At 60.4% G+C, this 16,269-nt stretch overlaps 1 protein-coding gene across 6 annotated transcripts in view; it reads right to left on the reverse strand.

The window, feature by feature from the left end:
• Positions 1-610: 610 nt before the first annotated feature.
• The window catches only part of DIP2A (disco interacting protein 2 homolog A), a 93,179-nt gene continuing 77,520 nt past the window's right edge, over positions 611-16,269 (reverse strand). For 4 of the 6 annotated variants that reach the window (XM_044250742.1, XM_044250739.1, XM_044250740.1 and 1 more), the window contains 12 exons: positions 12,357-12,478; positions 12,123-12,234; positions 10,973-11,085; positions 10,410-10,540; positions 9,521-9,689; positions 8,805-8,975; positions 6,653-6,714; positions 5,973-6,030; positions 4,419-4,493; positions 3,103-3,277; positions 2,872-2,995; positions 611-2,462 (listed from right to left, as the gene is read on the reverse strand). In XM_044250742.1, the coding sequence (XP_044106677.1) occupies positions 2,210-2,462; positions 2,872-2,995; positions 3,103-3,277; positions 4,419-4,493; positions 5,973-6,030; positions 6,653-6,714; positions 8,805-8,975; positions 9,521-9,689; positions 10,410-10,540; positions 10,973-11,085; positions 12,123-12,234; positions 12,357-12,478 (1,565 nt within the window). In that variant the 3' untranslated portion in view covers positions 611-2,209. The remainder of the gene's footprint in view (positions 2,463-2,871; positions 2,996-3,102; positions 3,278-4,418; positions 4,494-5,972; positions 6,031-6,652; positions 6,715-8,804; positions 8,976-9,520; positions 9,690-10,409; positions 10,541-10,972; positions 11,086-12,122; positions 12,235-12,356; positions 12,479-16,269) is intronic. The other 2 variants (XM_044250743.1, XM_044250741.1) reach the window with 1 other exon arrangement.

Raw genomic sequence — 16,269 nt, forward strand, 5'->3', positions numbered from 1 at the left:
CACAACGACACATGAAAACGTATTTAACGTGACCAGCCGTGACACTTATTTGACTATCAGTTTTGGCAAGGACTCCTTCTAATGTCAGCCAAGGGTCCGTGGCCCCTGGTGGGAAGAAGCCACCCCACATGGGCTTTCAGACAGGGAGGAGCTCTGCCCTGGTCACTCTCCCTGCAGGAACCTCGTCGGAGACCGCGGCTGCCACTGTGGACGGCAGGTACGCGGTGCTGTCCCTGCGTCACCCGACACTGGTGGACAGCAGGACCAAAACAGCCGTGAGTCACGGCACAGCCAGGGGACACGGTGGTTAAAACGTAGAAGAATATATGTGACAGATTAAAAGTCTGTAATTTATTAAGTACAAAAATGGATATAAAAGCATAGGGTCCTAAAAATTAATCCCTGAAAGGCTTTTCATCAAATGCAGATGCTGCTATTACCAGGAGGTAGGGTAAGAGGAGATCTTACTTGTCTTCCTCACACTTTAATGCGTATCTAGATCTTATCCTGTAAGCACAAATGCTTTTATATTTAGAAAAAAGAATGCATAATAAAATACATCTTATTTGGAGTTATTTAAAAAACATTTCACACATTTCAAAGGACAGAATTACAAAGTCAATACCTTTTATTAACATAATGATATAAAAAAATTTTAGTGTGATATACAGAATTCCCAGAGAGCAATTTTAAAACATTTTAATGTGCTTCTTGAAATCTTAATTTACAAGACACTTTGTCTTACTGCCACTGACCTCTCGATACAAAAATTTTACAGTATTTGTTTGCTATAAAACTACAACATGAAGATCAGGGTTAGGTAGTTTTCCCTGCTGCCATTCTAGTATGAGGCCTGTCCGCTGGTCCAGCGCTAGAACCCCTGCACGTCAAACGTAAGTTATACAGATTATGTACACAATTACAACAGGATTGTTAGAGTTCCAGTAAGCCGGAACACATTCCACCACAGCTAACCACAGGCCAACGGAACTGATACGCACGAGCTACCTGTAGCCAAGCAGGAGGTGACAGAGTCGGCCCGGCTGGCCAGCCCCGTCGGTGGTGAATTTAAGATGGAAGAGAACTGACAGTAGCTTTGTTAGGCACGGCTGCAGGCTAACTGCAGAAACACCTGGTTGTTCCCAGGACGCATGCGTAACTCACAAACTTTCCCACCTCAACCCCCAAGACCCCAGGACTTCATAACATACTCTCCAACCGCTATAGAAAAATAATCTTAGATTTGAGCTTCGCTTCAAATTCTTATACGTATCTAAAGGGTTTTACATTCTCTTCTTTGATTTAGGTTTCTTAGGATATTAGATCCGTCAGTTTCACCAAGTTTGATTAAATAACTGAATGTGGTTTGGCCAAGTTTTATAGGCACACGACTCAACGGGGAGAGCCCGGGTGGGTGGGAGGGGGCGGGGACACGAGGCTCTGTCCATGGCCCCTCCACCGCGGCAGGGGGCTCACGGGTGCCACGGAGGACCCGACGCCTCGGGGGCTGCCCCCAAGGCCTCCGAGTGCGCTGAAGAGGGATAAAAGTAACAACCCAACGCAACCCCACGGACCGCGAGATCAGAGATGGCGCCGGCGGGAAAACAAGGACGTTAACTGGACAGCACGAAGCTACAGACCCAGGAAGGAGACCGAGGACCAAATGCTGGTCCCTCCGCCCGAAAGCAGGCGTCTAACCTGACGGCCGGCTCTCTGTGACCACAAGCGCGAACGGTCGGCACACGCGTGCTCGGCGTCTGCAACGAGCCAGCACGGGAAGTGCCCTGTGAACGCAGAGTCGGGGGGCTGGCCAGGACCCCCTCAGCCCCCCGGCTCCTCCCTGCGAAACAGAAGTGAAGCACACGGCACAGGGGCCTCAAGCTCTTCCCGGCATAAAGTCTATATAGGAAGTGGGAATAAATAATTGAATTTTTATAATCAAGAACCGTATTTTTAGCCTAAAAAAAGTGCCAACTCGCGACACAGTAGCGCACCTGCAATCCCTCCCCGCCTGAGCCGGGCCCGCCGCCCCCAGGCAGCCCTCCGTTCAAGTACTGACATTTCTGTCCTCCTGAATGTCCTCGGAGAGGAAGACGTTTCTTCCCCTCCGGCCCAGGAAGCGGCTTCTAACGTGCGACGGGGGGCCTGGAGACGGGTCTGTCCCGGCAGGGCGGGAAGGGCACAGCGCTCGGGACGGCCGCGGCCGCGTTCACATGTTGTAGGCCACGTAGATGGGGTCCAGCTGGTCGGCCAGGAAGCCGTCCCGCAGGTGCATGCGCTGCTTCTCGCCCCGCGAGTTGATGGGGATCACGCCGGGGTCCACGAGCACCACCACGCCCACGACCAGCTGGTGCTCCTCCAGAACCACGTTGGTGACCAGCGCCACCAGGTCCAGAGCGTCCTGCTCCAGCCCGTCCAGCTCCACCACCACCACCAGCAGGTTGGTCCAGGTGAACACGGCGCTGCGGGGACGAGACCGGTGGCGTCACGGCGGGCACAGCCTCCGGCCTCACGGCGCGCGGGAGACGGGGCCAGACACAGAGGGTGAGGCGGCCGCGGGCGCTCGCCGACACCGCCCACAGCGTGAGGTCGTCACCGAGGGGAGGGCTGGGCCAGGCGCGCGCTAGGAACCTCTACTCCGACTGCGGCCCTGGCTGAGAACCCAGGGTTTTATTCGACGCTGACCTGACCCAGCTCAGGCTTCCTCCCAGGGGAAGACATCAAGAGTCAAGACCATTGAAATTTAAAAGTTCAGAGTGAAAGCGGAACACTTCAGGACAACTGAGGGGCCTCAGGGTTTGGGAGCCGGATCCGGGGCCTGAGACGGACGGACGGAGATGAGCCCCGGGGGCCGCCGGCAGCCACACTCACCACTCGGCGATGCTCCTGTGGGCTCGGACCACGGACGTCTCGATGTCGATGGGGTGGTAGCGCATGCCTCTCAGCTCCAGCGTCTCGTCCAGAGACCCGACCACGTACAGCGCATCGTGTCGCTCTGTGAACACGGTCCGTGCGCCTCAGAAGGACACCCGCGGGACCCCGGGGACCCCGGGCGCCTCCGCACAGGGGCACCACCGTGGCTGCGCTGGGGCCAAGCCTCACCTCCACTGGCATCGGTGAGCTCCGTCCTGCGGAGGAAACCCAGGTAGCCCGTCCTCGCCCAGACGGTCTGGGTGTCTCCAAAACTCAGCCGGGCACTGAAGTGGTCGGCGTGCAGAGCCTCCTCCCCGTAGACCGTGTAGTAGCCGGTGGCGTTGTGGGGGCTGCTCACCCAGATCTGTGGGGCCCAGAGGACGGCAAGGGGTGGCCCGGAGCCGCGCCCGGAGCCGCCACGAGCCCAGAGCACTAAGAAAACGTGAGAGGAGGTGGCAGGAGAGGGAGATGCTCTCTCTTGCGAACGAGTTAAGATGACAGGCACGGAGAGCAAGCAGTGACGCATTCCTCTCCTTTGTGGAGAGTGAGATGGTACGGACGGTGAGAGAGGGCGGGGGCACCTGCACGTCCCTCGGGGACAGGTCCAGGAGCAGGCGTGGCCGCTGAACTCCCCGGCGGGCATCTACGCGCATCTACGTGCACCACACTCCCATTGGCCACACACAGGCTAGCGGCACTGAGGGTTGCAGGGTCCCCTAGCGTGTCGTTCTAACCACGGCCCATCCAGGACGCAGAGTCCGCTCCCCAGACTGAGCGCCTGGCTCCAGACACCCCCCAGACAGGATCTGAGAGGGCGCGGGGCGGCCAGTAGGGCCTTCTGCCCTGAGAGGGAGGTTCCCGGCCTGGCACAGACCCTCCCTGAGCACCATGGGGCCATGTTGCTCTAACAGGCCAGGGTCCGGCTGGCCAGGAAGGGGGAGGGCCAAGGGGAGGCTCCATGCTGACTACACTCGGCCCTGGGACCAGGACACTGAGCGACCCCGGAAGGCCCCCATCAGACAAACTGGGCAGCATCTGGGAGAAACCCAAGACCCCAGAAGCGGTACACGGCAGAGCACGGTGGTCCTTGTGCCCACCTGGTGCACGCCTACAGAGCCTGGCACTGGAAGCCTAGACCATTCCACCATGACTGAGCCGCCTGGGCCCCCAGCCTCCAGGGACAGTCCCGCTGGCCCTGAGTCACTCAGGACCCACTCACATGCACAAGGCTGTCAGCGCGGCGACGCCCGCAAAGCCTGCACCCTGAGGACAGAGGGACCCGCCTCCCCGCCAGCCCATGTCTGCCCCCAGCCAGCCCCTCCCTCAGGGACCGCTTCTCAAGGGGACCCACAGTGCCTGTGCGGCTCCTCGGGCCTCCCAGTGCCCACAAAGCTGGAGGTTTCTTGACTCTGAGCCAGAGGATTCCTGACTCTGAGAGACACTTGGGGAGGGACGGCGGGGGGAGCAGCTGCTGAGGTCACGGGGGCTCTGGGCCGCCACCTTACCTCTCCCAGGTGTGAGTCTCCAAGGGGCCCTTTGGTTTCCGTGTGAGCAATAATGACTTTCACCCCAGGGAGGATCTGGAGAGAGAAGTGAGTGATCTGGAGGGTTGGAAGCCAACCTAAATCAGACTCTGATTTTTCAGAGAAATAAGGGACTTTTTAATAGATAAAAACCAATTGTGAGGGGTGTCTGGGGGGCTCAGTGGGTTAAGTCTCTGTCTTCGGCTCAGGTCATGGTCTCAGGGTGCTGGGATCGAGCCCCGCATCGGGCTCTCTGCTCAGTGGGGAACCTGCCCCCCCTTCTCTGCCTGTCTCTTTGCCTACCTGTGATCTCTGTCAAATAAACAAATAAAATCTTAAAAAAAAAAAATCAATTGTGAATCTTGGTAGAATTACCCCAGTTCCTAAGAACGGACCCTATTTCAGATGTGCAGAGGGTAAGGAGAGTTTCCGTAGCATCTCCCACACCTGAGGTCTTCCACTAAGGCCACACGAGGTCAACAGGCCCTTTCAGGGCTCACGAGGGTGGGGTGCCGTCCACACACCACGGGCCCCCCGCCAGGCTCCATCTGCCGGCTCGGTGAGCCCCAGCCTGGCCTGGGAGCTGCCTGTCCAGGTCTGTGCCGGCCGGCTCAGGCACGCAGGGCCACGGGCTCTGCTCCGACCACCTGCCACCTGTGCTGTCTCGGGTGACATCCCCACACACAGGACAGATGGCCGTGGGGACCTCCAGGCAGGTGGGAGGAAGGTGAAGGGGCACAGGAACACGGGGCTGCAGGCTCTGTTGTACACGGTCAACCTTCCGCCTCTCCCTGCCCCACTCACTCTGGCCACACGGGCTCCTCTGAGGCCCACACTCCCACCTTTGCACCAGGGGAGCCTTCTGCCCCTCATGTCCATGGCTGTTCCTCCTCAGGACCCTGACCCTGGTCACCCTCTGCAGGCACACAGGCTTGTCCTGTTACTGCCCCCACAGCCCTGTCCCTAGAAGCCACTGTGACCCTAACAGTGTGGGACAGAATGGGGTGGCCCTTCCAGGCTGTGTGGCCTGTGCCAACCTCCATCTCTTGCCTCTGGGATGGTACAGGAAGGGCTGCCCCTCTGCCCTCGGCCTAGCACGGATGAGCAGCAGGAGCCGTGGGAAGCCCTGACATTGGGGGCCGTCTGTTGCCTGCCACGATGCTGGGCACACGGCCCTGCCCTTGACCCTGCCACCTCCTGGCACCCAGGCCGTCCCCACACTGCACTGCACCGCCGGATAAAAGCCATGAGGGTGCTCTTCCTTCCCTCGAACTTTCCCCGGCTCTGAGGACACCTGTTCTCCAGATTCCCCCGGAGGCATCGGGCCCTGACCCAAGGGGCCCAGCGGGCTCAAGCCCCACAGTGGGAGCTCCTTCTGGCTTCTGCCCTTCTCTCCCTCTCTGATGTCCTCGTGGGAATGGTGAGGAAGAGACGAGCCCTCTGCATCAGCCCAGCCGTGACCCTGGTCAGTCTGTGTCTATTAGGATGTGGTGAACTCTCAGCACCCGCCAGGGGCCAAGTTCCGGCTTCCGCTACCTTTCCAGACTCCGTCAATGGCAGACTGTGCGGAGAACCCCGTTCTACCAAACGTACCCTGAAAATTAACAAGGGAAAAGGCCATCAGAAACGGATTATCAGTCTAGAGGTCACATGCCTCGCCCTTAGACTCACAACCTTGCCGTGAGCTTGGAGCAGTGCCCGCCTGCTAACTGGCCATGACCCAAGGCAAGGATTGCTCTGACTTTCCCTGGGGCCTCCCCAGACCCACTGGCCGCACCCCCAGGAAGCTCCACCACTGTTTCCCTCAAGGGGCAGCGTGGCCGGATTGAGGGTCCGGAACAGCGCCCAGCTTCACTGCTGGGAGGGACCCAGACCCTCCAGGGACACACCGTGGCCTCCAGCGTACGTTTACTGACATAAACACTAAGTCTGGTCTTAAAATGGCATCGTGGGAAGAACATGCTTGCGGTTGGCTGGTTCCCTTGTTTTCTACCCCTAAGACGACCCAGGTCAGGCGTCTGGAAACGGCCATCATCCCTCCACTGGTGGAGCCCACAGGTACGGGGCTGCTGCCTCACCTGCACGGATACGAGGGGACGAGAAGGCGGCCTAGGCGACCCAGGGGACCTGGCCGGCCAGCCGCTAACCCAGGGTACGGGAGTCAGCTCACGACACAGCCCACACAAGTTCCCCTGCGGGTGTGGACGGGCTCTTACCGGTCATGACGCAGTGCCCTCATGTCCACGTAGACGGTGGTGGGGTCCGGGCCGGCCGTGCCCTGGAAGGAGAGCAGCAGAGGGACCTCCCTTCATCGGGTTTGCGGGAGGCGTCCCCATCCACGTGGGCACAGCGCGTGACGGCGCCCCCCAGGCCCCCGGGGAAACCCAGGACGGCAGCAGCTCTACGTGCCGCAATGAGCCGGCCCGGGGCACAGACGCCGCCGTCCAAACATCTACCTGGCTTGACAACGTCGAGGGAAACGTCCGGAAAACCCTACAGTTTTACTTGTCAGTTCTAGCAGCTTTGTGGTAAAAACACCACCACAGGTTTTGGAGGGCACGGCCACCATCCATCGGGTCAGGCCTGGCCTCCCGCCGGCCAACGGGACCCTACCAAGGGCTGAGCAGAGGCTCCCTTGGGAAGCCACCCTCCTCTCCTCTCATCGGACCCTTGGCATTGGCCCCGCCGAGGCTGTCAGGTACCATTCAGTAGATACGGAGCGCTGAGCTGGACGGACGCTGCAGTCCGCGTCACCCTGGAGCTCCCGGACAGCGTGACCCCTGCCTGCCTTGGTTAGAACAAGGGTCCTCTTTGAGACCAAACACTGCCCTCCCTCCATGGGCAACGCTGGGACTGGCACATTCTTTAAAAAACAGCTTTGCCCTTACATTTGGTTTCCAAGGAGCCTTTGTAGTGCGTCCGTAACATCTACTGTGAGCCGAGTCAGACAAGAAAGAAGCATGCATTTGTCTAGACTTCACAAGAAGGCCACAAGGACTCTTGGGGGAAGCACAGAGGTGCCTTGAGTTTGAGGTCAAGGTCGTACCTGCTCAGCCAGCTTTCCCAGCCTGTTGGGCTGACAGAGGCAAAGAGGCCAGCAGAGGGAGACGGGGAGGAGACAGCCACAGGAAACCAACAGAAAGCAACAGGCCACGTGAGAAACACACGGGAAGAGAAAGCAAAGTACGTCACTGCATCTCAAAGCACAAACATGAACAACCCAGGAAGACTCCGGCAACACTACGCGGCGTCCCTCGCGCCGGCAAACAGTACGGATGCCCCCAGTGCCCAGTCGTGAGGGCGGAGGCTTGTAGGGGCTGCACGGAGAGCGAGGTGGTCCCTCGCGGCCCGGGACCTGCGTCCGCAGCCTGACGCTGGGCACACCTTCCACAGCAGGAGGGGACGTCCGTCGGTGCCCCGCCCACCTCCTCCGGCCACCGACAAGGGCTGAGGCTCAGAGAGGCCGGCAGAGGCTTCACGGTGGAGAGACGTCAGCAGAAATGCTAGGACCACAGGAGGGAGGTCTCTGCACGTGGAACCGGCCCTGTGCTGGGGACGGGCTGGTTCAGGACGGGTGCGCCGGGCGCCGAGGACCACGGCCGCGCAGAGGCTCTGGCTTCGCACCCGGCCCTGCTCTGGCCCGTGTTGCCTCTACCAGGTCGGTGAGAAAGGCATTCAGCAGGCGCTCAGAGACTGGGCATGGAGACACTAGGACCAACTCCAGAAACCAGCCAGTTGTCGGAAGCAGCAGTCAACAGTCCTCCAACTGAGTTTCGAAACTTTGTGTTTCCTCTGAATAAGTAAAATACCTTAATGTTTCATAGATGAATCTGGGGCAATACAAACCACCGCATTAATTAATGTTTCCATTTAAAATTTGTAAATGTCAGGGCGCCTGGGGGGCTCATGCCTCTGCCTTCGGCTCAGGCTATGATCTCGGGGTCCTGGGATGGAGCCCCGCACTGGGCTCCCTGCTGGGCGGGGCACCTGCTTCCCCCGCCCGTCTCTCTGCCTACTTGTGATCTCTGTCTGTCAAATAAATAAAACCTTTAAAAATAAGTAAAATAAAATAAAATCGGTAAATGGCACGATAAGTTTATCTTGCTTTGAAAACTCAGCTCCATGCTGTGCTCACCTCAGAGACTTCTCCAGGGACGTCAGTGGTCACTGCTCAAGAACGTGCTGTTTTCAATGAACCCCTGATCGCCCAGGAGACGGGAACGTCTTTTACGAAAACCCCTCCCAGCTCCCAAGGCCGGACGACAGACAGAAGTGCACGGGAAAGGCTCAGAGGACGCGCGGGGACCACAGAGCAGGAGGCAGGACGGCACACGGACGGCGCAGCGGGGGGCCCCCAGCAGGCCTTACCTGGAGGCAGATGGCCACATTGACCCTGCACCCGAACGTGGTGCTCACGGCACGCGCCGGCAGCCCCAGGTCCTTGAACAGCTTGGAGAAGGACTGTGTCAATGCGATCCTGGGCCGCTCCTCCGCGACCACCATGCAGGTGCGCACGCAGGACAGGTTCACCCCCTTCGTCTGCGGGAGGGGTAGGAGGGACGGTCCTGAGCCGCCTGAGGAAGCCTTGGAGGGCCACCCCAGGGGCACCCGGCATAGGAACAGGAGCAGGGCAATGGGGAGGCAGACCGCACACCCCGGCCTCCTCCTCCCCTGGGTCTCCCTGGCTGGGTCTAGGGTCCCCAGAGTCCTAAGTATGATAGCACTGGACGGGCCCCTCAGCTCTGCCCCCGCTCCTGGCCTGCTGTGCCCCGCCCCAGGCCCCGCGCCCCACGGTGTGCTCAGAGCTAGCAGGGGCCCCACACCCCACCCTGGCACCCCCGGCTCTCACACCCTCCTCTGCCGTGGGGGGTGTGCAGAGGAAGAGGGGGACCGCTGGGGGCACAGGGAGGAGCTCGCAGCAGGGAGGGGACCAGGATAAAGGGCACAGAGGCAGTGTGGCCCAACGCCATTTCCACAGTTGGCTGGAACAATCCTGGGGGTCTTTGTTGGAGGTTCCCACAGTCCGGGTTGGAAGCAAGCAGGAGCCCCTGGTTTGGACACTCCGACAGGAAAGCAACACTCACCCTGAGGACGCCCGTCTGTGCTCCCAGGCCCTTGGTGCACATCTCCATCACCGAGTAGGAGCAGAAGGTGACCCGGGCCTTGTACTGGCTGACTGCGGACAGCCACAGGGACACGTTGCTCTCCAGCTCCAGCGGGGGCACCAGGACGGACTGGTGTCCCGAATACACGCTGGAAGACGCAGGGACAGTGAGCACAGCGGGGACAGTGAGGACAGCGGGGACAGTGAGGACAGCGGGGACAGTGAGCACAGCAGGGACAGTGAGGACAGCGGGGACAGTGAGGACAGCAGGGACAGTGAGGACAGCGGCCGCAGCCGCGGGATGCCCTGCCCGCCTGCACCACATATGCCTGGAGTGCCTGCTTCTTTCCTTCTCCGAGAACACTTCTTTTCCAGCCAGCGGGAAAGCGGGCAGGGGGGCAAATTTAGGCAGAAGCGGGCACAATTTGGCCCTAATGTCAAGTGGGAGATTCACTAGGAAATTCTGTGGGGAGCAGGGGGTGACAGAGGCATGTGGCCTCCCTGTAAGCACTTTGGAAGGCTCCAGGGCCACAGTGAGGGACGGAGCCTGCCAGCTGGAAACTGGCTTTCTACGTCCAAAATCTGTCCCTACGTCCTAGTTTTGATGAAACTAAGTAGTCTCTTCGCCATTACTCTGGTGGAGAGTGTTCCTGGGGACTGGAACCTGTATTCTTACTCTTTTACTCACTTTCAAACTCAGGCCCCAATCCTTTCCGTCCCCAAACAAACCCCTCACGTGTACATCTTAGACTCCCTGGGCATCCAACGAATGTCAAGTTTCCAAAACTGACACGAGCGAGTCCAGCCCTGAAGGCGGGCACGGCTTTGGGGCACCCGCACGCCACAGGCTCACCGCCGGCGGCTCTCACCTGCACAGACACCACAGGGCGAAGCCGAGGCCACAGTAGGGGTCGAGGCAGATGGCGATCTGCCTCGAGGGGTACAGCTCACACTGCAGCTTTATGGAGCGACACAAGGCACTGGTGGCCGCGTGCGACATCTTAAAGAGTACAACGGAAGTTCTGGTCAGTGAGCGAGGGAGCAGCAGGGCCCGCGGACCACACGGCCGGACGGAGGCACTGCCTTACAGGACAGCGGGCTCAACTCCCCGTACGAACCAGATGATACGCGGGAAAAGGCACACAAAAGAGCTCCTAAGTGAGACTTCAGAATAATAAAAAAGCTGAGTGGAGCGCTTGGATCCCGGCGAGGAGCCAGTCACAAATTCTCGTTTGGATGTTACCACAGAACATGAAAACACGCGCGGCTCAGGCAAACCTGACTCTGGGCTCTACTGGTACTGAACACAAAGTCCAGGGAACACTAGCGCAGCTCCCGGCTGTGCACAGGAGCGAGGGCCCCCAGCGCCTGCACCCAGCACCCCTTCTCCCCACCCGTCAGCGGCGGAAGCACACAGGACCACAGGACCCACCTTCACACCTGCTAGGATCCCCGTGGTGGACACGCTGAAGTCCAAGTACGCGAGCACATCCGGAGACGGGGGCCTGAAAATGCTCGTCACCTTCTTTTTTGGTATGTCATCTGCTGAAGCAGAGACCCAGCCATGTTAACACTACTACAGGCTCTCAAGGGGAGAAAGAGAACATGATCCGTTCCTGGGGAGTCCCGGGGAGAGCCAGCGCGGGACAGGAGGGAGGCCTGGAGACAGCAGGCCACGCGCGTACACGTGGGAGCTCGCTTTACGCTTCAGGGAAGAGTCACCTGCGGCAGACGCAGCATGACCGCGCTGAGTGCGCGGGGACCCGGACAGTGGGCACGGGCGTTTACCAGTGGGCGAAGTGAGATCAGGAAGGACTCCGGCCACCGCGAGAGCGAGGGACAGGCTCTCAGGCCTCTCCCTGCCTCGTTGTTCCTGTACGAGCACGGGCCACGGGGTGGTCTCCAGAGAGGCAGGGCTGGAGCCGACGCGGCACCAAGCCAGCGAGGCCACGAGATTCTCCGGAGCCGTCTGCGCCCGAGCCCCCCCGGGCCCCACACCAGCGGTCCCGGGCCAGCTCCCCAGGTCTTGAGGTTTGCCAGGGATGACAGACAACACAGTCCCTGCCCGCTTGCCCTAGAGCCCAAGGGCAGGCGTCGGCCAGGTGCGAGGGCGAGGAGGGCCGCCGGCCTGCTTACTGGCGGACACCCCATGGCTGTGCAGTGCGGCTCCCCCACAGAGCCTGCGGGGGCGCTGGTCGGGGGCGTCTCAGCCCTAGGCTGGCCTCATGGCTCGAGGCACAGCGGTCCACGGCTCTGCAGCCCTTCCTGGTGGGCCCACAGGCATGTCATGGGGCCCAGCAGCCTTCCCCGGGGACAGGGACAAGGGACAGAGGTGTGTCCCGGCACAGGCAGCAGCACGGGGAGGGACGGTCCGCAGGTGCCCGGCTTCCGACAAGGACGTCAGCGCCCGCGGGGTGAGGGTCCCGCCACGAGGGAGGCCCGGAGGCGAGCGCCCTTCACCAGCTATTTCAGCTGCTTTCACCCAACTGGTATCGTTGGTGGCTCAATCCGCACCACAAAGAACGTTCAGGCGGCGCGTCCCGGGGACCAGCACCCACCCTGACAGTGCCGAGGACCCGCACCTGTGTCCACAATGGTCGGCCAGGTCCTGACGTCCACGGCAGCCGCTGCGTCTTTGGACCTGAGCAGCCTCATGATGGCCTGTGTGGTGAGGACGCAAGCGGCCTTGCTGACCTGCGGGCACGGGGTTGGAGGTGTGAGCGGGGCGTCCCGCAGGGCCTGGGAGAGAGGACGCGGTCACCGCACGAGGCCCCGCCCCGGTCAGGCCCGCCGGCCGGTGCACAACACACACATACCTCCACGATCATCTTGACGGTGGGCAGTGTGGTCGCCAGGTTCTGGGGGTGGGGGGGCCGCACCGTGACCGGCACGCAGCCACAGTACAGGCAGCCGTAGAAGGCAGCGATGAGGTCCACCCCTGCGGAGACACGCAGTCGGAGGGGGTCAGCGCAGGCAGAACATGACGGACGGCACCTCGTACCCGACGGCCACAGAATCGAGAGGGTCTCAGTCCAGCGCTACCTGGAAAAGCCACTAACCAAACCTCACCGGTACTGAGACAGGGAGACGGACAGAGTCCACACAAATCTGCTCTTTCTGCTGCTTCCTTTCTCTGCTTCTGTTCTGCGGGGACCCGCACCCCCACTTTACACATGCAAACGGTGTGTGTCCTCCGCGTAAGGGACGAGAAGTGAACGATTTCTTTAGCACAGGCAACACCTAAGCGACTGGGCCAGGTAAGAATGCATGTCTGGGTCCCCAGCTCTGGAGACAGCTCTGGGCCGACATCCGCCGGCCCCAGGCAGTATCGTCTAAACTAAGAGGACGCGCCGCCCTCAATAAACCCCCACACTCCAGACAAACAAAATCTCCCTCCCTTCCTGAGTCCCCCAAACACTCGGGCCGCACCTTCACCAGACCCCATTCTCGCCCCCGCCAGCCCGCAGCCGACTCCTGCCCGGGCTGTTCCCGCAGGACGCCTCTCGGTGCCCAGACCGGCACCCGTCTCTGCACAACTCAGTGCCACGAGGGAGGCACAGAGACTCTCCTGAAAGGCTGCAGAGGAGGAAGAGGGTGTGCCTGTGCCACAGGGGAGGGCACAGAGGGCGAGGGCCCGAGGCCGCAGCCCAGGGGAGCCACTAGGCCTGCTGCTGCTCCTGTGCGGCCAAGGCTGGGGCGGGTGGGGCAGGTGCGCCGGGGGAAGTTCCAAAGTCAGAACCCCTTTGAGGGACAGGCTGCCCGGCTCTGGAGACGGGGGGAACACGGGAGGGGGAGCGGTCCGCCCACCAAGGAGAAGGAGCAGGAAGTGACGGGGAGGACGCAGCAGGGTCTGGCCCGTTGGAGAGCGGGACACACGGAGCCCGCACCCGCTCCCTGCACGTCTGTGCCCAGGCCGGGGCGTCCCCCTCACTTTCCACTGCACTTCGTAACACGGGGCCACCAAAATGTTCCTGCAAGTTTCTAAAGGTTTAAAACTCCTCCTATTTAAGACTGAGGGGAATCATACGGCACTTCAAACCTACACTCCCGGGGCGCCTGGGCGGCTCAGTGGGTTAAAGCCGCTGCCTTCGGCTCGGGTCGTGATCTCAGGGTCCTGGGATCGAGTCCCGCATGGGGCTCTCTGCTCAGTGGGGAGCCTGCTTCCTCCTCTCTCTCTGCCTGCCTCTCTGCCTACTTGTGATCTCTCTGTCAAATAAATAAATAAAATCTTAAAAAAAAAACCAAAACCTACACTCCCATCTGGAACTGGTCCGGCTTCAGATGCCCCCCCCACCCCCACCCTGGAGGCCCCTCCAAGCCCCCACCTGGCATCCTCCGGCTTCAAGACGCCAGCCTCAGGCTATTTCCATTCCAGGGTCAAAATAACTATGTCCCACTCAACCTGGCAGGGGGGTTTCGCCGGGGTCCCTCAGTGTTAATAACGGACACTGAGGCCAGGGCGGCTTGGCATCACCCAGCAGGCTGGGCACGCATGAGTGTTCCCACACCCAGCGCGGTCGCGGCCCAGGAGCTCACAGAATCCACGCTGCTCCCTGAAGGCAGCTGTCTCCAGGTGCACAGGCGGGAGGACCTTCCGATCCCAGCAGCATCCTCCTGCCGCTTCCAGGCAGCAAGGTTCTTAGTCCCCTGGCTCCAACACCCCTCTGGAAGTTGGAAGAAATCCCGGACCGCCCCCCCCACTCCCAAGAAATACACAACACGCCCTGTGGGGAGTGCAAAGCAAGGGGGGACCTCCCCGTGGGGACCCCAGCTCGGCCTCTGGCAAGCACTCTCACCTGCGGGAAATTGAGATCCCCAGCGGGCACTCCCTTCTGAATGGCCTCAGACCTACTCCTGGGCAGGGGAGAGCGGCAGGGCCCTCCCCTCGTCCCCCTGGGACCCTCTGTCACCAAGATCGCAAGCCTCTCTCTCCTTCTACTTTCCGGTAGTGAAGCCTTCCCTCTGGGGCGCTCCCGGGGGCCTTCAGCCCCCGCCTTGAGCCCAGGGCACAGACCCACCGCAGCGGTGCGGCCAGCTCAGGCAAGCACAGCTCCGCGGCCACTTGCCTTACTCCTGGAACCCAGGGTTACCTGAAGAGTGGGGACTGCAGTCACAGCCCTGGTGATGTGGCGAACAGAAGTGACAAGGAACAGAAGGCTGGCTGAGGACAAAGCAAAAGGCTGACACCTGGAAAACACCCCCTGGCCCAGACATAAGTGACATTCTCTAGGACTCTCCCAACTATCTTAATAGCTTGCTAAAAAGGGCAATGGCCAGGCCCCTGGCATCTGGTATCTCGTCGGCCCTCTTTAGTAGATGAAAGTCTATTGAAATCTCCCTTTTCCTTACTTCCGACCCCCGTGGTACACAACCTGCCCCTCACAACCCTGGGGCAGCAGCTCATCCTGTCCCCGCGCATTAATAAACCACCGTTTTGCACCAAAGATGTCTCAAGAATTCTTTCTTGATCATTGGCTCCGGACCTCACCCCACCAAACCTCACCTATGTTCTAGAAATTCATCAGAAGCAGAAGGAAATGTAGATAAAATCTGGGGCGCCTGGGTGGCTCAGTGGGTTAAAGCCTCTGCCTTCGGCTGGGGTCATGATCCCAGGGTCCTGGGATCGAGCCCCGCATCGGGCTCTCTGCTCAGCGGGGAGCCTGCTTCCTCCTCTCTCTCTGCCTGCCTCTCTGCCCGCTTGTGATCTCTGTCTGTCAAATAAATAAATAAAATCTTTTTTTAAAAATGTAGGTAAAATTAAGTGTCCTTGTGACTGTTGACCTGTACTTGAGGCGGGCGGAGTGTAACATTCCGGGAAACTCCCAGTCTTAATGCGGACGCCGCACCACAGGGAGAAACAACTCCGACTTGACCAGAGCCGGGACTCCAGGGTCCTGTGAGTCTCCTTCAGCGACCGAAGCCCTTTAGGAAACCAAAGGAGAAGCCTAGAGGCTGGGTCTGTAAGGGCGTCCACCGTCCCTCCCACAGCAGACACTGGGCGGCGACCAGGGGGAGGCGGGAAGCACGTGCGCACACCGCGACCGGCCCCAACCTCATCCGGCGGCGACCGCACTTGTGCCGCTGGCCTGGGAGAGCCGCGCGGGTCTGCGTTCTGCTCTCTCCGTGCTCGGAAGCGCGGTCCCTGGTACGAAAACGGGAGGTACGTGGGAGGAGAGGCTCGTCTGAATGTGAAGGGGATGTAGCAGTGTGAACTCGGGGGCCACGTCGTGTTGATTTGTAATTCCCAGCTCCGCTCGCTGAAAAGCCAACACTCAGCAGCCAGCGGGAGAAACGAGCACCCCCCACGCCCGGGTTGTGTCCTGGGGACGGCGGTGGTCGCCATGAAGCCAGCCGGAAGGGGCTCCTACGGGCGACCTGAGCTCTGACCAAGAAACTGCAAAGGGCTGAAACCCGACCGATTCACTTCCGTCGTGAGTTCACAACGATGTACGAACTTCCAGACCCGCGGACCGGTCGGCTTCGGAGCGTGATAGGAATACACAGGACGGAGAGAAGGAAAGAGTCAGCCCCGTGAATTCCACCACGGGGTGCCGAATGCTACAGGACGGGAGTCTCTGTGTGTCAGCTTCACGGCCGGTAAATGAGAACAAGAACAGACGGAATGAGACCATCATTTGCGACCGCGGACACCGCAGGAGGAGACACGAGCTACCGTGGTCCCTGACCCAGGAGTTCAGCACCGCCTGGAGTCGGCAAAGGCACCGAACC

The sequence above is a fragment of the Neovison vison genome, chromosome 6 (assembly GCF_020171115.1).
Source record: "Neovison vison isolate M4711 chromosome 6, ASM_NN_V1, whole genome shotgun sequence".
Classification (NCBI taxonomy): Eukaryota; Metazoa; Chordata; class Mammalia; order Carnivora; family Mustelidae; genus Neogale; species Neogale vison.